The sequence below is a fragment of the Strix uralensis genome, chromosome 11 (genome assembly GCF_047716275.1).
Source record: "Strix uralensis isolate ZFMK-TIS-50842 chromosome 11, bStrUra1, whole genome shotgun sequence".
In the NCBI taxonomy this organism is placed as follows: Eukaryota; Metazoa; Chordata; class Aves; order Strigiformes; family Strigidae; genus Strix; species Strix uralensis.
The window spans coordinates 11,126,468-11,149,627 of NC_133982.1; the positions used below are offsets into that span (position 1 = coordinate 11,126,468).

General features: G+C 52.8%; 1 protein-coding gene across 1 annotated transcript in view; it reads right to left on the reverse strand.

The window, feature by feature from the left end:
- Positions 1–4,273: 4,273 nt before the first annotated feature.
- The window catches only part of CORO2B (coronin 2B), a 46,012-nt gene continuing 27,125 nt past the window's right edge, over positions 4,274–23,160 (reverse strand). Inside the window, exons 5-14 of the mRNA XM_074880635.1 lie at positions 14,685–14,801; positions 10,353–10,502; positions 8,862–9,026; positions 8,180–8,296; positions 7,981–8,085; positions 7,551–7,647; positions 6,961–7,073; positions 6,179–6,269; positions 5,915–6,054; positions 4,274–5,428 (exon numbers count right to left, since the gene is read on the reverse strand). Of these exons, the coding sequence (XP_074736736.1) occupies positions 5,297–5,428; positions 5,915–6,054; positions 6,179–6,269; positions 6,961–7,073; positions 7,551–7,647; positions 7,981–8,085; positions 8,180–8,296; positions 8,862–9,026; positions 10,353–10,502; positions 14,685–14,801 (1,227 nt within the window). The 3' untranslated portion in view covers positions 4,274–5,296. The remainder of the gene's footprint in view (positions 5,429–5,914; positions 6,055–6,178; positions 6,270–6,960; positions 7,074–7,550; positions 7,648–7,980; positions 8,086–8,179; positions 8,297–8,861; positions 9,027–10,352; positions 10,503–14,684; positions 14,802–23,160) is intronic.

Sequence of the window (23,160 nt, forward strand, 5' to 3'; positions counted from 1 at the left end):
GCCGGGGTTTCTCCAGGCACCCAAACTATTCTTTTGTGCATTCAGCCTTACATGTGGCAGGAAACTTGCTTGACCTGGAACTTGTCAGGTGCTGGGGAAAGGTACTTCATGGAAAAGCAGAGCCCTCCCTTGGCTCCCATTTCAGAGAAGTCCAGAGAGTTTCCTCCTGGGGTGCTTTACTTTACCGCGCTGTCCTGAGCCTGTTCTAAAGCCCAAAGTGCCTAAAATGTCCTGCTGGGGCTTCCCAGCCTTGTTCATGACCCCTCATCACAAACACAACCTCTCTCCCGTGTCGCTCAGGGTTGTGCAGTGCCTGTCAGCGTACGCAAGCTGGGAACAAGATGCTCTTGGCCAGAATCGTTACGTGCCAAGCTGAACGTATGGGGACTGCAAATCCATATAAGTCTTAATAACATAATGGCCTAAGTGTTTGCATTTCTGGCACCCTCGAGGGCAGCTTCTCCTTGGTTGATTTGATAATGCTTTCTTGGACCTGAACTGTTTGTGGTGGTTAAAGCAAGGGCACAGGGCTCTGGTGAAGGGCAGGAAGGCTTTCCAAGCCCAAATGTTTGTCAACATGAGCCAATTATGCAGGAGACAACTGCTGGCCCAGCTGAGCCAAGGCTCTGTCTGGACACTGCAGTACATCCTTAAAACTTCACAATTTGTGATGGTTGGGGAAAGCTGTTGCTTCATCCTGTTCCCCAAGGTGGGATTGGTGACTTGCTCAACCACTTACATACCCCAGATGACTTTTTGAGTTGAGATTTGGTGACGGAGGGAGGCAAATCTGCTGGTCTGCAGCCAGCAACAACTGCCCAGCCTTGCCAAAAGTACTTCCCCAAAGCAGCGAGTCTGGGGTCCTACCCTGCACTGTGATACTTCAGTTGTATTAAATTGCTGCCCCAGATTTCTGCAGAACAATACCTGCTTCGAGTCTTACACTTATCCTTAAAGATGTCTTATGTTTCAGTAAGGAAAAAATCATTTTTCTGGCAGTCGTGCCAGCTCTGGTTGCTGATGTCTGTGTGCCGATAGAGCTCTGCCTGCTGCCAGCGTGGGGCCTGGGTGGGCAGCGGCCATTTCCACAGTGGGGGAGGATGCCCCAGCTTGGGGTTTGCAGTGAGGGGAGCCCCCCCAGCCCTGCGGGTGCTGCCCTCGCCGGAGGCAAGGACCGTGATGCTTTCCCGGTGCCCAGAGCCCAGGGCAGCCGGTGCTGCTCTCCCTCAGCATCCTGGCTCACCACTCTCTTCTGCTCTTGCAAATAATTCCTCCTACCTTGCGGGATGGAGCTGGGAAAGCTCTCCTCCTCCTCCTCCTCCCTCCTGCCCTGCTGCGCGCTGTCGAAGGCCTCCTTCGTGGCGGAGGAGTTGCGCAGGAGTTGGCCCTGCACAACCCACAGCCCTCGCCCTTCTTCTGGGTGAGGCTCTGGCAGCGCCCTGAGCCCAGGAAGCACCGAGGGAGGATTTAAATATTCAGCTGCTGGTTTGCTTCATGCATTGGGTAAGGGGATGGCAGGGGGGGATTAATGCTGTTGGGGAGTAAGCACGGGGTGGGCTGGAGGCAGAGTACGTGTGTGATCTGGGAGCTGCGGTTATCAATCCCCTTTTAACTGGAAAACTTGACCACTTTTTCTGCCCCAGCAGCTCCCATTAACTCTTACTGGTGCGTCTCCAACTGTACTTTGCTGTTCTGTTCTCCAGGCACCCAAACTATTCTCTTTTGTGCAGTCATGCTTACGTGTGGCAGAAAATTTGCTTTACCTAAAACTTGTCAGGTGCTGGGGAAAGGTTCTTTGTGGAAAAGCAGAGCCCTCCCTTGGCTCCCATTTCAGAGAAGTCCTCGCTGTTCTCTTCAGCTCGGCAGCTCTCGCTTGGTCCAGACAACATCCCTGTGTGACTCTTCCACTATCAGCTGGTTCTTTGCTCCTGCCCTAAGCCAGTAAAAACCCAGCGAAGACCTTTTTGGCAAGGCTTAACACTTTCTCTTTGGAGTTTTTATTTTTCCATTACACTTGGACACTTGCCAAAGGTGCGCAGAGGAGGGAGGTGGAACCAGGCAAGCGTCTCACCCTCGACATCTTCCCCTGAGAGCGTGCAGCAGTCCTCGCTCCAAACATCACAGCTTCGCTGCAATTGCTAATTTTACTGTGATTTTCCTGGTGCTTTCAAAAGCTGCTGCTCGGGCAGTAGGACAGGCAAGGGTGTTTCCTTGCTGAGCCCTTACGGAACATCTGGAGCAGCAGCATCTGGCTGAAGCAGATACGTCCTAGTGGGCAGGTCCATGTGGCCAGTGCCCGGCCTGGCGCTCGCCAGGGTGCCCAGAGAAGCAGCTGGCTGCTACACAAATCCTGGTGTAGTTTCAGCACCAAATTCCCCTTCTGGTGTTTGAAAGCCCCCAGGAGGGGATGGGGAAGTCAGTGTCTGGGGATCTCACTTTAGGGCAAAAGGCAGCAGTGCATCGTTTCTAAAAATGCACTAAATTTGTAAAAAATTTCTGATAATTTTTCGCTGTGAGGGGGTTGAGGTCCCAGCAGCTGGAGCTGCTGGGCCAAGTTCTGTGAGTGCAAAGCACCCCTTGATTTTAAGGATGTCAGAAAAAGGAGGGACCAGCACTCATCCTCTGCAAATCACTGGGAAACTTCCATTTAATTAAAACCCATAGTGGCTTCTCCTCTGCATTTGCTTAATTTTAGTTTTCCAAAACAGATCTTATATCTTCATCCATAAATTCAGGGGGCGGGGGGGTTAATCACCAGAAATCATTTCAAGTAGGCACTCATAAAATGTTGGAAAACAGAGAATTAACAATAATCCTGCAGCTAGGAAGCATATGAGGAGGCCGAGCCTCAAACAAAGCAAAACCTCTAGGAAGCAGAAAGTAGGTCAGGTTGATAAGGATGAGCACAGAGGGATAGTGTTAATATGGAGGGGAAAAAACAAGGTAGGAAGGAAATCACCCCATGGCCCTATTTGAAGAAGGAAGGGGCTGTCTGCTGTGGACAGCTGAGATCTTTAAGCTTTTTTCCTTAAAACCTGTTATCCCTGAAGATGTCAGCTGTGAGGGAGAGGTAATTGCAATTAGCAGCAGTACAGGAAGGGTGAGACCTCAGCCTGGATTTGGACAGGGACAGCTTGGGAAATGCTGCAGATAAAATGGATGTTTTTGAATTATTGAGGCTGAATAAAGTTTGTGGAGGGGCTGGTGTTGGGGTGGAAGGGATCAGCTCTGCTAACACTGCAGGGCCAAGGAGCAGCTTTAATGTTGTCTGCAAGGATGTGAGAAAAAAAAAGCTGGGAGGTTACAGAGCCAGGGGTCTCGTTTGGACCCTGGAAAATACTGCAAACTACCCAGAAGCATCTAAAAAAACCCACAACAGAACAGGGCAGGGTTAGGGGTGATGCAGTGGGTCCTTGCAGCGATTCAGGGTTGCACCCAGCTGCACAGGGCCCCTGCTCCATGGTTGACTCATAAGGTTGCAGCAGTGCAGGGAATTCAGTGCTAAAATTGGGTGTATCAAGTGGCCCAAAAATAGGCCTTTCTGCTTTAAATAGCACCCAGATGGTGCAGAAGGAAACGTCGGGAAGAGCTCGAGCTGTTACCAAGAGAGGGGAGTTTGGGAGGAAAGGTGCAAGAAGAGAAGCAGCGAGATCCGGGTGAAGGGTTTGCCCTGGAAACTGCATGGCCACGGCTCAGGCTGGAGGTTTTTGGTGAATCCAAACCATTTTGTGAGCCTTGACACCCACCCAGAGCCATCCCGTGGGGCCACATCCTGCACCAGTTGCCTCCACACCCCAAGACATCCCCCTCACCTGCAGCAGAGGTGGCAACCGCCGCTGGATTGGTGCTGATGTTTGCAGATATGCTAATTGGTTCATTAATCATCACCACCCGCAGCCATAATTGGGCTCATTTCACATCGATTCAAGGGGCTTTGGAGAAACGTTGGCTCTTCCCTTACAAGAGGTAATTTAGTACAGTAAGTCCCCACACACCCCCTTCAAATAAAGCCGTAAGACATAAATAACCTCAAACAGGACGAAGCTGTTGCTGCTCTGCACAAAACAGCCAAGCTGAGCTTTAACAGTGGCTTCACCTTCCAATTCTGAGACACGATAAACCCAGGAAACTCCAGTCCTGACACTGAATGATGCAGCAGAAGACGCCTTTGTTCACACTCAAAAATGCCCCTTTGGGCCCCACCACCCCTTCTCGGGTGGGGGCCAGTGCTCCTGCACAGCCCCTCGGCAACGAAAGGAAGGAATGGGCAAGGTTTTGGTATCTTGAAAACATTTTATTTCATCACTATTCTGTAGTAGCATAAATAATAGGCAATGACAGCACATGTAACAAAGAGGGGGAAGCGGTGGGTGCAGGGCACAATGTAAATTAACGGAGAGGAGAAACTGGTGCACTGGTAGTGCTGGGCAGTTCAGCGATTTGATTTAATGAAAATATATATATAGGTAAACTAGCAGTATTTGGTGTCGTTCCCTGTGCCACAGGCCTAATCCACAAAAACCAGTGATTGTACTCACGTGGTGAACCTATCGAGCACCCGCTGGGTGCTGGGATGGGATGGGTGGCATCCTTACCCCCCTCCCCATGGCACTGGCACATGTCCCAGCAGAAAGGAGGAGGGTAAATCCCTCTTTGCAGAGGCGGAGGGTGCAAAAATCCCTCTCTCCGTTTCAGAAATGCAACCTCTTTCTATTATTTAAAGAAGGATATATGTGCACAGATGCACGCACAGAGGTGGAGCAGCTCCCTTCCCCAGGCTGGTGCGCCGGGACACTCACAGGCCGCCCGTGCCGGAGCCTGCCGGGCCGTGCCACGCCACAACCGCGCCGCCCCAGGAAGGCTCCCGGGCTGCCACCATGGCAGCGTGGTTTTGTGAATTAAGCCCTTCCCGCACCCCATTCCAGTTCTGCACCCGCTGTCACATTTTTGCATAGGAAAAAAAATTAATAGCAACGAAGCATCGCGCTTTGCCGGGGAGTCGCCGCCGCCGCCTCGGCTCTCCCATGCCAGTTAATCCCGACGGAGGGGACACGGCTCATCTACTTACTCCAAGACCGTTGCTGGGGCAGGCGGAGGCCCCAGCCGCCTCTCATGCAGTAGCTTTCGGTTATAGCGGTTTTAGTGCTAGACAAGACTAGGAGGACGTATTTCCAGTTAGCGAGTGGGCTCTTGGCAGGTCACTTGACTTCTGGCTCATATTCTGTGTAAGTGGATACAATAAAATTAAAGAGCAAGTATAAACAAAGAGAGTTTATTTATAAAACGTCCCTGGAAGTTAATTATTCTTCGGGCTGTTACGTAAGTTTTTCAACTCCAGCTGTAGCTGTCGGATCCGTATGTCTTTCTGCGAGAGCTCATCTTTCAGCCGCCGGATCTCATCCTGCTGTCGGAAGAACATCCGAAGGAGCTGGAAGGGAAGGCAGAAGGGAGCTGGAGGGACCATGCCAGCCACTCGCCCCTCGGGCCAGCCCCCAGAGCCGCGCTTTTGCTTTTGCAACACGACTTCATCTGCCATGCTGCCTGTGCCCTCGGATTTAATATTTCACCCTCCAGCTCAGGGATACCCTACACACGCAATCTGCAGCTCCAGCAAAACAAATTCCTGCTGGGACCAAGTGCTGATGTTTCCTCAGCGCTCCATATGTTGTTTCCAGAGAAGGATTTTAATTAAAAAATAAAACGAGGAGCTTAACGCCACTCCTTTGGGGTGCTCTGTGGTTAACGCGGAGCAGGGTGCTCGAAGTCACGGGGAAACGCTGTGCCCAGGCAGTTTGGGAGTACAGAGACCTGCAGAGTTGTGCCTTTCCAAGGTGCACCCAGAAAGTGTCCCCCCCCCAGCCAGCAACCATCCCCTCCCATCCCCATGTGCCCAGCCAGGGCCACACTGCCCTACCTCGTTCTCTGTCCGGGGGGGCACATTCTCCAGCAGATCGATGCCATTAACCACGACACTCCTTTTCTCCCTCACCGGTGCCTTAAAGACAATTTTGGATGTCTTCTTGTAGCCCTCCTTCAGCGACATCAGGATGGGATCTGAGCGGGGCAGAGCGCGGGAGGGGGTCAGGGTGGGGCAGGGGGGGCTGCAGTCCCATCCCACTGCCCAGCCGTTTTCGGGGCTCCGTGTCACCCCCCCGCAGTGTGGCACCGGTGGCTTTACCTCTGTTCACCCCGCTGAGCCATTCATCCGGTGTGAGGGCTGGCTCCGTACCCGGAGTCATTGGGTAAATGTCCTCTTGGTACGTTTCTGACTAAAAACACAGGGAAAGAAAAGCAACCGCCTCCGTGAGTCTGCTCCCGAGTTTAACTACACATTGCTACGTGCTACAAGTGGCTGCGCTCACCCCTTTGGCATGCAGCACTGCAGCCACCCGGGGCATCCGGGGAACTAATAAACTGGGTGTTTGCACCATGAAGTCAGATGAAAAATGCCGGCGCTGCCTTGCTCAGGGCACATGGTGGCTGCCAGCAGCAGGGCCAGAGAAGGATGAGCAGCAGCCGAGCCCAGGACCAGCTCCTCCAGCCTGTGGTTGGGTTTGCTGCCAGCCTCAGACAGCGCTGGGAAGGAAAATGCCAAACCCTGCTCCAGCTCCGGGATATATTTTATCAGAAACAGCCCCCAAACCTCAGGTGAGACAAGCCCCTCGTTACCTGTCGCAACAGACCAAGCTGACTTTTCACAAAACAATTGCACCAAGGCCAGGACCAATGCAGAGATGCATTTTCTATAAACATTCCCATTTTTTCTAAAAAAATCCCCCGGGGAATCCCACGCCTGGGAAGCGTAACGACCTGGGAGGTCTTAAGACCGGTGCAAAGAGACCCAGCAGTCAGCAAAGTGGTGCCAGCCCCCCGCTCCATCACACCGACCCCGCTTCGGACACTCCCCGGACCTTGCTCGCCCCCGACAGCCCGTCCCTGGGCCCCAGAAGACTCCCTCACCCTCCTCGGCACGATCATCGAGATGGGCTCGATCAGCCCCTTGAGGGTGACGAGCTTGTAGAAACGAAAGACCTCGCAGGCCGTCACGTCCAGCCCATGCTTTGGCATCACCCCTGCAGAGGAGACACGGAAAATAACCCTGGGGTGACACAAACCCTGGGCAGCCGCCCAGGCACATCCACCTCCCCTGGACCCCAAAAGGTCTTTGCTCCCCATCAGGAGACCCAGGACTTCACTGAATTAACCCCTGCCATCACAACTGGGGACCTGGGGCAGAGAGCTGGGCCACACCAGGGCCATCAGGAAAGGGAGGAGCAGCTTTTATTCAGGACAAATCACAGGAATCACTGACCGATGTCCCCCAGTAAAGCTGTGGCACGTGTGACAGCGGGAAGGGTGTCACCAGGCATGCGGCTGGTTGGGACCCGGCTGAACCATGGCCAGAGGGACAGCACAGCCATGGGAACGCTTCCCTGCGAGCTCCGCAGCCCCGTGCTGGTGCTCCAGAGCCAGCACAGCGCCCGCCAAACCCCTGCCCAACCCATTGACAAGCGACATTTAATTAAGCACCATCCATCATCCATCCTTACCCAGTCCTTTCTGCGGGGCCGGGGAGCGAAACTCCATGAGATAACTCAAGTAGGGCTTTTCTGAGCCAATCTCGTAGTACCGAATGTTGCCGTCGCCCTGGAGTAAGTGCAGTGAGGGATGGTTCAGCACTTTGGCAAACACAAGGTTGAATCAAGACTGTGATAACAACACCCAGTGCCCCGTCCTTGGGAAACGCTGCAGTGAGGACCCAGGCTGGGGCTACTGCAGCACCATGCATCACCCCACGGGATGCAACAGTGGCGGGCATCTCTCCAAACTGGGGTTTTGTGGCCCCAGAGCTGTGTCACGCTCTGCTCGGGGCTCAGCACGGCCCTGCTTCCCCATGATGTTCACTGGAGAGAGGCCCCTCGGCCTCCCCAGGGGGTGCAGCGGCCCCTGCTGCTGCGGGATGCAGAGCACAGCCCGTACCTTGCCAGCCAAGTACAGCATGTGGGTGTCAGCGTCGTAGAAAGGGAAGAGGAGACCCGAGAGCCCGTCGATCTCCTCCTCGATCAGGGGCATGGACAGGTCTTCCTGCACCACAGGAAAAAGCACTTGATTAACCCAAAGATGCTCGTGCTGAGTGGGGGGGTCCTGGCGGGGACGGAGCGGGGGTCCTGGCACCCACCTGGTCCCAAAGGGCGATCTGCCGCGTGTTCCAGCGCGACACCCCCGTCGTCAGCAGCCGCTTCGTGCTGCCCAGGAAGACCACCCGGTTGACGCGGTGGTTCTTGCAGCTGGCCTCCTGCAAGGCAGGAGCATGCTCGCTGGCAGCCCCTCCGGCTCCCCTGCGGCCCCCAGGGCCGGCCCTCCCCCCAGGTAAAAGCCCCTTCCTGGGCAGGTCCCCCGACCTGCCGCCCCCCAGACGGTGAAATGCCAGAGGTACCGTGATTCAGCACCCGTTCCCTGTGCAAAGCAAAAATGCCCATCTCCCTGAATATTAGGTAGCAGCGTTACTGACACCTAACCACCATCTTCCTCCAAACTGTGGCTCTTTATGGAACTTTCCGCTTCCTTCCCCCTTAATTTCTATTGTTTTCCACAAATCCTTAATAAATGAAGGGATAAAAGCCTCCAACTCCTGTGCCTGGAATGAGACTGAACCCTCCCCATCACCTCCACCTAATTCAAACAACCAGCAGAGAATTCCCCACAGACCCCGACACACACAAAACATCACAAGTATGTACAGGACCTTGCAAATGTTTTCACACGTTTCAGGAGAATTCCTCCCCAACACCTTCCTTCTATCCCCCGCCGTCCCATGCAGCATGCAGCCACCCCCCAGCCCCCCACCACAAGCACCGCACCTGCAGGACCCTGCCAGAGCGTGGCTCCACCACCCGCAGCTTCTTGTCCTTGCAGGTGGTGGCCAGGAGGCTGCCGTCGGTGTTGAAGGACATGCAGAGGATGACGTCCGTGTGGCAGTCGATCATCTTCACTGGCTCCCCGATGTCCAGGTTCCAGATGAGGACCTGTGGGAAGGGGGGAGGCTGCCCTGGTGTCTCTGCTCCCAGAGATCCCCCCACCCCTCCTGCAACCTCCACATCTGCTTCAGGCATCTTGTATCACAGAATCACAGGATGGTTTGGGTTGGAAGGGACCTTAAAGCCCATCCAGTTCCACCCCCCTGTCCCGGGCAAGGACACCTTCCACTAGCCCAGGTTGCCCAAAGCCCCGTCCAACCTGGCCTTGAACCCTTCCAGGGAGGGGGCAGCCACAGCTTCTCTGGGCAACCTGTGCCAGGGCCTCACCACCCTCACAGGGAAGAATTTCTTCCTTAGATCTCATCTAAATCTGCCCTCTGTCAGTTTAAAACCATTACCCCTTGTCCTATCCCTACCCCCCTGATCAAGAGTCCCTCCCCCCCTTTCCTGTAGCCCCTTTAAGTCCTGAGAGGCCTCTCTAAGGTCTCCCCGGGGCCTTCTCTTCTCCAGCTGAACCCCCCCAACTCTCTCAGCCTGTCCTCACAGGGGAGGTGCTCCAGCCCCCCGAGCATCTTCGTCGCCTCCTCTGGCCCCGCTCGAGCACATCTGTGTCCTTCTGATGTTGGTGCCCCAGAGCTGGACCCAGCACTGCAGGGGATCTCCCGAGAGCGGAGCAGAGGGGGAGAATCCCCCCCCTTGCCCTGCTGCCCACACTGCTCTGGATGCAGCCCAGCACACGGGTGGCTTTCTGGGCTGCCAGCGCACGTTGCTGGTTCACAGGCAGTTTTCCACCCACCAACCCCCCCAAGTCCTTCTCCTTGGGGCTGCTCTCCAGCCACTCCTTGCCCAGCCTGGATTTGTGCTGGGGATTGCCCTGACCCATGGGCAGGACCTTGCCCTTGGCCTTGTGGAACTCCATGAGGTTTGCACATCCCCCCTCTCCGGCCTGCCCAGGTCCCTCTGGATGGATCCCTCTCCTCAGTATGTCCCCCGCACCACACAGCTCAGTGTCAGCAGGGAACGTGCTGATCCCACTGTCCGTGTCACCAGCAAAGATGTTAAACAGCACTGGCCCCAACCCCAGCCCCTGAGGACACCACTCGTCACCGCTCTCCACTTGGACATCGAGCCTATTATCTCCTATTTTGGCTGAAATTGCCCCTCATCACAGTCAGAGCTCCCTTCCCTCCTCCCAGCGCTGCCCTGCAGCTGCTGCTTGTGCAAAATTAAAATCCTTATGACCGGGTGTAAGATCTGGTGGGTCACGTTATCGCAGACACGCAGGTGACTCCCACTCGCACCACGAGCAGGGAAAAGCCTTGTCAAGGGCAGCCCCGGGCAGCGGCCGAGCATGAGGAGCTGGGCAGGGCTCACCTTATAGTCGTAGCCAGCGCTGAAGAGGATGTTGTTGGTGGTGGGGTGCCACTCGACGAGGCCAACGCGCCGGCTGTGCCCGTACAGCTCCAGAACAGCCTCTGTCATGTTCCTCTTCAGGCCACCCTCGGGGATCTCCCAGATCCGCACCTGTGAGGGGAAAGGTAAGGAGACTCATAGGTTGAGATAAAAACAATTTAATAATTGAAATAAAATAAAATTAAAGTAATAACGATCATGATAGTAATAATAGAACATACAAATGAGTAAGGCACAATGCAATTGGTCATCATCTACTGACTGATGTCCAGCCCATTCCCAGCTAGCTATCCCAGAGGAGGGAAAATCCCAAACCCACAATCCCAGAACAGCAAGACCCAGCTTCCCAGCCAACCCTCCTCTGTACGCTGAGCATGACATCATGTGACACGGAATATTCCCTTGGTCCATTTGGGTCTGATGCTCTGGCTCTGCTCCCTCCCAGCTTCTTGGGCACCCTCACACTGGCATGACACAGGGAGTTGAAAAGTCCTGGGTTTCTCAGCAACAACTAAAAACTTCAGTATATTATCAACATTCTCCTCACACCTAATCCCATACTGAATCCCAAACACAGCGCTGTTCTAGCTACTAAGAAGAAAAATTAACTCCCTCAGCTGAAAGCAGGACACCTGGATTAAAAACAAGCCAGGAAAGCCTCCACACAAGGTACTCTGCTGAACAAAAGGAGGTGATGCATTGGGACAGAATAAGGCTTCAATAGTGTCTCCTCTTCAATTAAAAATCTGCAGATAATGCTATCAAAGAGCAGCTGTAGATGCTTTCATCCCCACAGCAGGTCACCAGCAGGAAGCTGAAGTGACACTTGGCATTTATCTAACCCTCCTCGGTCTGCTCCATGCCCGAGCACCCTGCACCCCTCCAAGCAGCAGCGCCCAGGCTCCTGCCAGCCCCACGGCTTCCCAGAGCCACCCGAAACCCATCAGCATTTGGTGCACGTACACGTCCCCGTGGTTCGGGTGAAGAGATGAAACGACAGAGCTTTGCACGCCCGTCTCCTCCCCAGGGCAGGCAGCCTTGGCCGGCACACTCATCCTCCCTGGAGCCCTCGTCTCGCCTCAGCTCTGATACCCATTGCAGACACATCACAACCCCTTGAAGTACCACCCATTAAAAAAGTCACACATTGAACACAATGCACAGCCTGTGCAGGTTCCCTTTCACCTCCTCCACCAGCATCCCAAAAGCCGAGCTCACCTTCGGGCGGATGCGGTGGCCAGGGCTGTGTTGCCCCAGTGAGCATCGCTAAGTTGAAATAAAGCTTTTCCAAAAGTAGGGAATATCTGCTGCCTGGGGAGGACTAATCCTGCTGCCCCTGTGGCCGCTCTTCCCTCTCTTTTCCAGCACCCCAAAGGGTCGCCTCATCCAGCTAAGGGCTGAGCTACAGCCTGGGGTGGGGCAAAATTCAATTTGCAATATTGCAGTGAAAAATCTGCGTAAGGATGTACGGGTGGAGCGGTGAGTTTTTTCTGCCTGAACCTACACATTTAGAGGTGGAAGACGCTGCTCTGAGGGTCTGCAGAGGAAACAGAGTTATGAGGGAGACACAAAAGAGGCTGGTCGGGCTCAGAGGGCTGATTCTGAGGGCATCAGTGGTTTTCAAACACGGCACGACACGAGGAACAAGCACCACAACCCTGATCGCTGGGTGTCGAAGGAACCGGTTACAAAAGCGCCTGGTTACGAAACAGGCTGTTACCAAACCTCCAGCTGCGCCTCGCTCCGGCTATTTGCATCCAGGATTGCTCCGAGCCAGCCCTACACATAGGAGAGGGACCTGCCGCATGCTCGCTGCTTGGGGGATGCTCTGTCAAACCCCGGGGGGGGACACAGGGAAACCTTCAGGTGCTCAGCTGCAATGCCCGGGCTCCCCACATCGCCAGGGTCTGCTCAAACAGGAGCTACCTCCCACCTTCCACTGCACAGGTAGCCTGGAGGGTGGTTATTAAATGCATTCTGCCTCCGTGCGCAGCTGGGAATCATCACTGGGCTCCGCAGAGCAGCATCAGCTCCACGCTCTGCTCCTAACCAAGCTGCATCATTCCTTGTGTCTTGCAAAAAAATGGGGGTGAGTGCCAGGGAGGGGCTATTTGAGGCAGGTTTCTCCATTACCACAGTCACCGTGACCTGAAAATGGACGTTTCAGAACCAGTTGCACCACTAATGCCATTCTGGTGCCAGTATGGACATAGCTGGAGCTAACCTGGAAATCAAACACTGCATTTCACAACCTTGTCCTGTCCTGGGATAGAAGTGATGGTTTTGGAAAATTCTGGTTAAAAAAAAGGACCCAGAGGAACAGCCCTCGAAGTACCTTCCTCCACCTCCTCCCATAACACCAGGGAGAGCAGCCAGGGTGGGACGCAGCCTGTGAAACTGGACGCTTCCTCCCCCAACCCACCCTAAGAAACCTTCTTGAGGCAATTTCCCCCGAAACACCCCTTTCCAAAAAAATGTATCCTGCCAACAAGACGCCGTGCTGCAAAATCCCCCCCCTGCTCCATCCCTGCATGCCACATCAGCTCCCCACGCCTGAGCGCACAGAGCGCTCCGGCACAAGGGAAATACAGAACCCAAAACACCTACAGAAATCGGGTAATTCCCTTTTAATCTTCCTGCTTGCCTTGTCCTGCCCTTTAGAAGCTCTTTCCCCGAAAGCCTTCACAGCATTTCAGCATCTCGCAGCACCACAGTGGGGACTAGGAACTCGAGGATCAGCCCTGCCACTAATTATCCCACGAGGACAAATAATTAACGGCCCCGCCATCCCACGGGAGAGCGTCAGGCGAGGACAGACGCCGTTATCTGAGCAGGGACAGACAGGATATGGGTTGGACAGCAAAGGAGAAATTACAGGAGGGGTTTCAAGCAGGGTGGGCTGTGGGAGAGATCCCTCTCCAGTGAGGCAGCGACAAACCACGGCCGTTAATATCGGGCGCTGCCAAGATGTAAAATTCTCCGCCCCCCCAAGGAGAGGACGAGCCCGTGGGGATGCCTGGGGGGACAAGGCCACACATTCTCTTGTGATGGAGGAAAGCCAAGAGTCCGGAGCAGGACTGGCCAGCTGCATCGCCGCGCTCATGGCAGCTCCTCTGTCTCCCCTGCTACGGTGGTGTCCCCAAGCCTGGGACCAACGGTGCCTCCGGGTGACAAATATCATGTAAATACTCTATTTTTTACAGCTTGGACTCCACGAGGACCCAGGCATCCTCGCTCTTCGATAAAGACTACTGGCCTGAACTTCATTAAACCTCTGGGGAGTGAGCGGGGAGCACCCAAAGGTGCAGGACCTGCCCGTAAGCAGCACCCCAGGTGTGGGGTGGCACCAGGAGGCCACCTTGCTGTGGGGCTGCTCCCATCCAACTCATCCTCATCGGGGGGGAAAACCCCCCACCAGACAGCCTCAGGGGCAATTAACTTAATTTCCCAGGTTTAACGATGGCTCATGAAGTCTTCCCAGTATCCTCCCTCCTTCCCAGCACCTCCTACTCCCCAGCAACTGTATATAAAAGGTTATAATTTAAAGTGGGAGACAGCTCACCATGATTCATGGCCATGATCTGAATTTTTTTCCCCACTCAGTATCTTCCTTGACAAGCTTTCAGCTAATAAAAACTGCCAATATACTGAAGGAGAGGATGAGACATTAGGTGATAATACAGTGAAACGCTAAGTATCGGGCGAGGCAGATTTGTAATTGGTTAAAAACTAGATCATCCCAAATCCCGGATTCTGCTGTGCAGAATGGGTGATGGTTTCTAGTCCCTTGTACAAAAGTGTTTTTTTTTCCTTTATGATACAGCCTTTGGGATGGACTTGATTGAGTCCAGAAGATAAAAAGGAGGAGGATACAAATAACAGCTACATAAACATGACCTGATTCACTATCCCCCAGCCTGAAAAACTGCCTTTTGCTCCTGTCACTTGATGGATCAGGCCACGAGAGCGGTTGCAGCCCCTGTGGTCCCTGAGAGCAAAAAGGATTAATAATAGCATTGCTGTTGGGCTTGGGAAAAAAAAAAAAAAAAAAGACCTCGTTGTGCACAGCTGTAGAGCTTATCTGCAGTGAGGGACACAGAAAGAGCAGTGCTGTGACAATAAGTGACACTGGGGACAGCAGAGGAGCCAGGCACCAGCCACAGCCCCTGCACCGCCGACATAGGAGCCGGGGATTGGCACAATTTGCACCTCTGTGCATCTTAATTAAAAGCAGGAGGGTGCCCGGAGCTGCACAACGCCTGGGAGGTGCCAGCCCAAAGCATCCCAGCTCACCGAGGTGTCTTCGGAGCATGATGCAATGATGTTCTCAATGAAGGGATTCCACTTGATGTCCAGTACGTTGCCCTGGTGACCGCAGACTTTGGGGTAGTTTGGTTCAATCCGGCCTGTCTGTAGTTTAAAATAAACCAAAAAAAAAAAAAAGAAAAAATATTTAGTGATAAAGTTGGTCTTTTTAAGGCTGGAGCCTTGTTAGGGTAAAGAGCTCCATAGCCCACCCCAGGATGGGGTTTTTGGCTGGAGGAAACACCTGGCTGAATTGGGGATTGGTTTTACCCCATCGATATTCCCAGGGCATCTGTATGAGAAGGGGTTTCTGCAACCACAACTCCACGGGGCTGCTCCTTGCAGCTGGAAATCTTTGTATGACCACCCGAAACCACAGGCAGAAGGGTTGGAAGGGACGCGTGAGGCTCCAAACCGATCCTTGGGCCTTGAGGTTGATCAACCATTGGGTCACACGTGAAACGGTTGGTACTTCCCACCCAAACTTTGGAAGGGATGTCGACCAAGGACAAATACCCCGCGACTTTGAGATCATTGACACTCTTGCTTAAGGACGCAAATAACCCATCACACCACTTGACAGGATCCTTCCAGACGGATGGAAATCCTTGCAAGACTTTTGGGGATGGTTCACTCTGGCTGTCCCAGCAGAGCGAGGACAGCACGCAGCACTCGGCACAGCCTCCTGTTCAGGCTCCCCTCTCAGGGGGGCTGCCGGACCCCCCCTGCTCCTTGTAGGAACCTTGTAGGGTGTCTCTGCAACCAGCCACCCCACCGCCCTTCCTTCCCCTGCGCTGGCTCCTCGCCGCAGCCCGGAGGTGATGGCACGCTTGGAGCGTGCAAACTAACTAGGTCAGCACAACACAGCCACTAAATATTTTATAGCCCTTCCAGCGCTGACCTTTTAACGTATCCAGCTCCTGGCTCCATTTAACGCGAACAAAGAAAAGCACCGAGGGTAACACACCACGGTTTTACCAGCTGCGGCTAAAGGCAACGGCCGGGAGTGCTCTGGGCAGCCGGATCAGGCCCAGGGGCTCACCCCTGTGCCATCGCTGCTGGGAAGGTTTAGTTGAATTAATTTGCTCCTGGGGAGACACAGCTGCTAATTGTCAGGCAGCCACAGTGCCTGGTGCATGGCTGGTCACCGCTCTGGCGAACACGGGATGCACGGGCAGAGCAGCTCTGCCTGCCTGGATTTGGTCAGGCAGGGATGGAGATGCAGAAAACCAACGCACTGAGAAACACAGGCAAACATAGCCCTCCCCGAGCCCACTTTATCAATTTTTAAAATACTCTTCACAGGCGTTATTAGCGAAAAGCCAGTTCTTGCTGCTCAAATTGCTACAACAGCTCTAAGTCAGCTCGTGGACTTATATATAAGATGAGAACTAGGCTGACCTTAAAACACCGGTGACTCGGTTGTGTGGGTCATTTCAGTTATTGAGGTAAAGAAAAAAAAAATTAGGTGTCAGCTCTCGCTGCCTTCAGTATGTGAACAAACAGACCCCTTCAGCTCCATCACTTGGCCCGGTAACAGGGTCATGGGCAGCCGTTCCCCTCTTACAAACACTCATTAATTCCCCGGCGTGGCAGGCGCAGGATCACAACCCTGTTAGCCAGCCTGTGATGAGCACTTAACGCAGGACTGATTTGTAACTCATGAGCCTCTTTCTAATTAGGGCACGTAATTCCCTACCCGTGCAGCGCAGGGTTTGTTCTCCCCTCGCTGATTGATACCCGCCGGTGTGATTTTAACCTCTATTAGGGCTAATTTCAGGGGTGTCAGGGCAGGGATGGATGGAAGAGCCGGGACGGGGCGGCTGCGCCCGCCTCCTCCTTCAGCTGCTGACAGCATCACTTCGGCTTGCTCAGAGAGCCTAAATTTTGATCATTCTGCCCATCAGCAACAATCTGGCTCAGATCTGAGCTGCCACGTCAACCCTGGACACTTAACTGCCTCCTGCCAGCCACCAACGCATTTTCTTCCCCGCATTTGCCCCAGACAAGCAGCTGCGATTGACATACACAATATTTCTGACATTACTGAACAGCTCAAAGGGTGTTTTCCTGGGTAGTGCCCCAGACTTGGGTTTTATAAGCACTATTATAAGTCACTTCAGGTTTTTAGGGATAAAAACAAAGTGACTTTTTGACAGTTCTGCCAGGGTGACCAAACCTCTGGCAGCTGGTGGCTCTGGATGATGCCATTCTGAATCCCCCTAGCCATGCATCTCCCCTCCTGCCCCCAGGATACTTTTCTTTGCCTAGATTGCTTCAAGAACCACTGTGAACCCTGGAGCATCCCATAGGAAAGGTATCACAGATTTTAAGTTTTCCTTTTACCTAGTGGCAAAAGAAGCCCCTTGAGAAGTCCATCACACCAAACCTGCATGGTGGGGGACAACAGCCCCCAGCTTCTCGGGGATGCCCCCAAGACACTAAGATCTCCATGCCAGGAGCCAACAGTCCCCAGGAAAAGTGAGGCCCAAGGAGGAGCATCGACTGACCGAGCGCTGAGAGTACATGGGCCATAACTCAAGGGAAATTAAAGACAAACCCTTCGTTTAAATGAAAATAAAGTCTTCCCAATGCAGAGCCTAGAAAACAGATTTGATCAAAAAATTAGTTTTCTACTAAATTGAATTTTCCAAAAGGGTGGAGAGGAATATTTAGGAAAATGTTACTTTTCGCTAAAAACATCTCAATATCTAAAACCAGCATTCACATTCACTCAGAATCCCAGTACCTCAGGTGCCCGTGCCGGGCTGGGCACCCAAGAGGGGCTGTTTGCCCTGATGGGTGCTCGGGACACAGGGCGAGAGCTGCCCATTGCTGGGGAGACCCGCAGAGCCCCCGAGTCAGCTACTGCCTTCGCCAAACTCCACTGCAAAAAAACATGCCATGGAAAGTTATGAAAAAAAATAAATCTTGTTTTTCACATTAAGTTTTCCCACAGGGAAAAAAAAAAAAATTATGCCCTCCTTTCCCAGGTTGGGAGAGCTCAACCATATACTCTGCAGCCCTGGAGAGAGGATGAGGTGCTTTGGGTCTTCTCCTGCACATGAGCATCACAGAGAGCAAAGCGTGAGCTGCAGGGATGCAGTCCCTGGGACAAGCAGACAAGATTTGGGAAGGAAAAAGCCCAAGGTGAGACACAGAAGGTGGAGGGTAACGCAGCAATGTCGATGCTTCGTTAGAGCACGAAGCTCTGGCTCCCAGCACCGCGCAGCGACCCTCCTGTGAATTAATGGGATGCAAAGCACAGCTTTATGGGTTATTATATTAAGTACGCTAGCAGACACTGCTTACCCAAACAGCTCAGATTATCTAGCTTTCCCCCTATTTTCATATTTGCATTAGCATGACATTATTAACACACTGTCTAGAGTAGAAATTCATGCAGCAGCTGTTAAATTCCAGGTGGACAGACCTTTTAACAGCACAAGTTAATATGCAATCACTTTAATTTTGAGCAACCAGCCAAGTGGTTTCCTCTGCAAAGTAGATTTGATGGTTTTTGTCAAAATTCATTAGGCTTTCAAGAGGACAAACCAGAGTTTGGTTACTAGGGATAGTTTCTGCCCAAGAAATCAAGAGTTTTGACTAAAATTAGTCGAACGCAGCCAGCACACAGGAGCTGCCATGGTGCCTGCAGCAAGGGACAGCCCGTGTGTGAGAGCAGGGGCAGGTTGTGCCTGTGCCTGGGGCACCTGAAAGGTGAGGAGCCAAATAAAGGAAATAAAAAGCAAAAAATAAATTAAAACCCAGGGATTCATGCCATAGCTTCCCATTTAGCCATTCTTAGAGGGACCTCACCAGCAGCTGTGTATTAAGCCACGGTGAACCTTAATCGCTGGATCCCTGACGCCTGGCCAAGGGAAACTCGGTGACCCAGATACTGTCCCTGCAGTGAGAGCATGTCGGGCAGTGGCTCTCTGAGCTCCAGCAGCTCTGATATTTTCCAAAACATGTGCTGGAAGGAGCAAACCTTCCAGCAACTTCAGCCCCTCAAAGCCCTCCCTTTGCTGGAGCAATCAGGGGCACTTGAAAAGGAGCCAGTTATTTGTATTCTTGCTGGGGGAGAAAGGGAGGAAAGGACAATGAATTTAAGCTGGTTGAATTCAGGTATTTTGTGGCTCGGTGACTGAGGAGGAAGCCTTCACCTGGGAATGGCTGGAGCAGCAGCGAGGGCAGAGCCCAGGCGGGATGGACACACAGCCCCAGGAGGTTGAACTGCCCTGAGAAGGGGAACATCATCACCCAGAGGAGCAATGCCTCTTTATTCTTAAAAGCAATACTTTTAAGCACTCTAAGTCATCGAAGTGTTGCTGTGAGCAGTGTGAGCTCACGAGTAATTCCGATACCAGCGTCCACCTCTGAACCATCGTCAGAGTCAAGCGATGGGAAGCGTTATCACCCCACACCCTCCAAGCAGCAGGAGCTTCTGTCTCATGATGGCAGGGCTCCACATTTACTTTACAACCAACCAGCACGAAGCCCGGATTAAATCATTTTAATAGATGTATTTCATAAAATCTGCTTCTTACCAGGTTCCTGGGAAATACAAACCCAGAACGTTTCCAAATCCTCCTGTTCCCTATGAAGTGTGGTGAGAACCTTTATTCAACTCAACCCTCAAATCAGCCATGCAAGGAAAACTTTACAGAAATAATAGCAGCATCAATACCAGCGCCTGTCCCTGGGGGAGAAGCCTCCCCGAGGAAAGATCACCCACTCCCAGTCTGGGGACTGGCCAGGCCACCCGTCCCCACCCAGCAGCTTCCCGCAGATGCTCCCTGATCCCTAATTAGCTCTTAGAGGGGGCTCAGGGAAACACTGCCTGAGGCTTAGGGGATTTACAGGGTTTCCCAGGAAATCCTTGAGTACACACAAGTCTCCAGTGGCTGAGATTAAGAGTAAATACATTTACTGCTGTCTTTTTAAAGAAGGGCTCTCCTACTCAAGAGCCAAAGAGGAGGAAATTACACAGATTTCCCTGACCCGGGGCAGCTCCCAGGCTGATTGATGTACAAGGGAAGGTCGCTGCAGGTTAACTGATCCTCATTAGGAACCAAGTCAAACAGAACCAGCACAAGAGAGGGAGAACTTGGACGAACCCTTGGCAGGGCCCCAGACAACTCGCGCCACCACGCGCTGCCGAGAGCCCACGGGAAGGGGGAGGCAAAAGGAGGCTCCAGGCAGAGCCAGGCATCACATCTGCAACCCGAGCGAGAGCTTGAACATGCGGGGATGGGTTACCTGGAGGTAGTTACTGGGCACTCGCTGCCGTTGCACAAATAATTCCCCAAGGAAATTCCCACGTGCAGGTGGAAGGATGCTGCTGTTGGAAATGTTTCTCTCCAACAACTGGACAAAGATGCCTCAAGCCTTTCTCCACCTTTTCTGCTCTTGCCTAGCAGCCTCCCTTCTGCCAGGTCACTCATCCAGCCTCCAGCGACCGCAAACCACCGGACGGGAGCGATTTCACAGCCCCAGTTTGGCCAGAGCTAGCCAAGGCTGAGGAGACTGGGCAACCACATGTGTTCCCAGCAGGATCATCCCCCCAGGAGGGACAGGGCACACAAATGGCCTGGCTGGAAGCTGGTCTGGGGATTCTCAGTAATATAAATCCATCAGAAAAAAAACCAAACAAACCAAAACATGCATGCAGTCAACAATACTGTTGATTGAAACATCAATTCCAGGCACTGGAAATGTCTGAACGTGCTCCTGGGTCCTGCAGAGAGTAACCTGGCTGTCATGGACATGCTGCCAAGTTTCCTGACTGCTCTTGTGAATGAGAGAAGCAAAACACTAAACCGAGCGCCAGCTTTCTAGTAAACAGATTCTAGAAGCCCAGCCCCTGTTCTGGCACCTTGAGTGAAGAAGCTGTTTAGCCAGATGTGCACCTCCAGGAAAATAACACCAGGAGTGAGAAACTGCCACCCCTTTTCCCAGCCTGTAACACCTGGGAAATACAAATGGCGAGGGGAAGGAGATGGAGACATGCTCTGTGCACCCTCCAGCGCTGCTAAAACAAGCGTGGAAATTCGCAGGAGTGTGCAGAGCCAGGCAGGATTTTTTGCTTAGCCCTGTGGATTTTATTGCCTGTGCGTCTCCCACCCCCACGGGTCCACGGGCACCTTTCTGCCAGCCTCGCCACAGGGTGGGAGGAGGGAAGGGCAGGAAAAGCTGCGATCCAAGCAGGCTTCAGCGCCCATCCTCTGCTCAGCAAGCACTCCTGGCCAGCCTCTCCCCCGCGCAGCTGGACGGCAGCTCTGCCTCGGCCTCCTTGAGCAAACACCATGAATCTCCGTGCCTCAGTTTCCCCAGGAGCAATAATGCTATCGCTGCCTCTGGCAAACCCCTTGTTCAGGGGTACTTTGGGATAAACACTCCCAGATTTACCAGGTTACTTACCATAAATACTTACATCATTTTACAGACGACTTCATTACTCTTTGTTATACAACTAAACCATGCAAGTCCTAAGGCAGCAAAAGAAATCAGTGTTGCTTAATGCCATTTTTGCCAGGATGAAGGTTTAAATATCAGTTATTCCTCTTGTAGGGATAGAAATATTGTTAAATTAAATATAAATACTGTTGTGGGCTCTAAGCATCCCATCTCCTGCCCAGGCAGACAGCCCCCCACTCTGCCTGTGCTTGGGGTAACTATCAGATGAGCTTCTCCAGCCACGCTGGACCCACAGAGCCCCAAAACCAATAAAGTCACGCACACAGCAGCTTCTGACAAACAATTTGCACAGTTTAAAACCCCAAAGCCTTGCTGCAGAAGTATTTATCTGCACCATAAAAACAGTAGCCAGGCTCAAGCTTGTTAATTAAAAAGACAAAAGCCCATATAATGTCCCTGTTAAATGGGATTATGGACACTAAAAATAAATCCATGTTTATTGGTAACAAAAAGCCACTTTTCCCCAGAGAGGACAGGGTTTCTCTCTGTTTTAACCGGCAGAGGGGGCAGGCAATTGCAGGCAGGGCTGCACTGCGATGGCCCAGGCAAAGCCGAGCTCTCACTTCCCCAGGCTCGACCTCAGGCTTTGCTGCAAATGCAGCCGCATTAAGGGAGGCAAAAACCCGTATTTCCCCTTCCAACCTTCCACCGGCCCAAGGACTCACATTTTCAAACCCTGTTTCCTCCTCTGATCCACCACCAGCTCTCAGAGCAGCATTAAAATTGTACATTGACACTTTTTGACTGATCCAGGTGCTTAAAAGCAGCCAGATCCCAGGTCTGGGCTTCCCCCAGCTGCTCTCCCTCCTTATCTCCTTGATAAATGCAGGGACACCAGATTGTGCTCCAATGTGGAGCAGCAATGCTGATGTATCAACATTTTTGTAAGCCTCAGGTCTTTTTTTTTTTTTTTTTTTTTTTACAGTCAATAAATTAAAGGAAATGTCTCCTGCAGACTAAAATCAGATAGAGAAAAATTCACAGAAAACAAAAAATACAGACACAAGTCCTGTGTCCTGAGTTTAAAGATAGAAAATCTCTAAAGACATGAAAATTGGTTCATACCACAGAAAAATGGAGAAAAGTCTGTATTTTTTCCTGCAGAAAACCTCCTGGTACATTGAAACACAGTAGCTCTGAGAAGCAAGGAAAGCAGCTGTGTGATGAGCTTGCCCGTTCTCTGCCCAGCCAGGGCAAGCAGGTGTCCCCGCAGAGGGGGACATGTAGGGGGGTCCCTTGGGCGATGCCATGAGCACACAGGCAGAGCAGATGCCACCAGGACCTTGAGTTAAGCCAAGCCACTGCAGAGCCAGGGCAGGCTGCCTGGGGCACACAGTCCACTCCTCCCGCTCACCAGCTGGCTGGGGGGCACCCACATTCCTGCCACCAATCCCCCAGGGACAAGGGGCGGTGGCACTGCTCCTCATGACACAGGGGCTGCTCCTCTGTCACCTCCCTTTGTGCAGGGTAACGAAGGGACAAACAGCCCATGACAGCAGTTCCCAGCAGCACAGCTCAGGCTTTGCCCAACTGCTGTCCCCATCCCTCCGTCCCACCACAGCTGCTGTGGAGATTTGGGTCCCCCATGGGGATTAGCAATGGGTCTGTCACCTCCATGGGGTGCCCCAGCTCCAAGCAGGACCATACAGGCCCCCATGGCTACGGTGATGGGCATCAGTGTGCCACAGGGATACGGCCCACACACAACCAGCCTCAGCTACACAAGCAACAGCTCCGGACTTCAGCTTCCTCCATGTAAACAGACTCCCCCTTCCTGCTCACTGCTTCCTTCAGGCATACAGATAACATTGTCTGGCTGGGGAAAACAAGTTCTCTTCATCCCCTCTAGAAACAAAAATCCTCCTGCTGCTGTGCAAGCAATGCCAGACACCCTTCCCCTGCAGCCACTGCCCTAAGGGACCCCCACAGCATCCCACCACCCCCACAACCCTGTTTATATAAAGTTAATTAAATCAGGCACAGC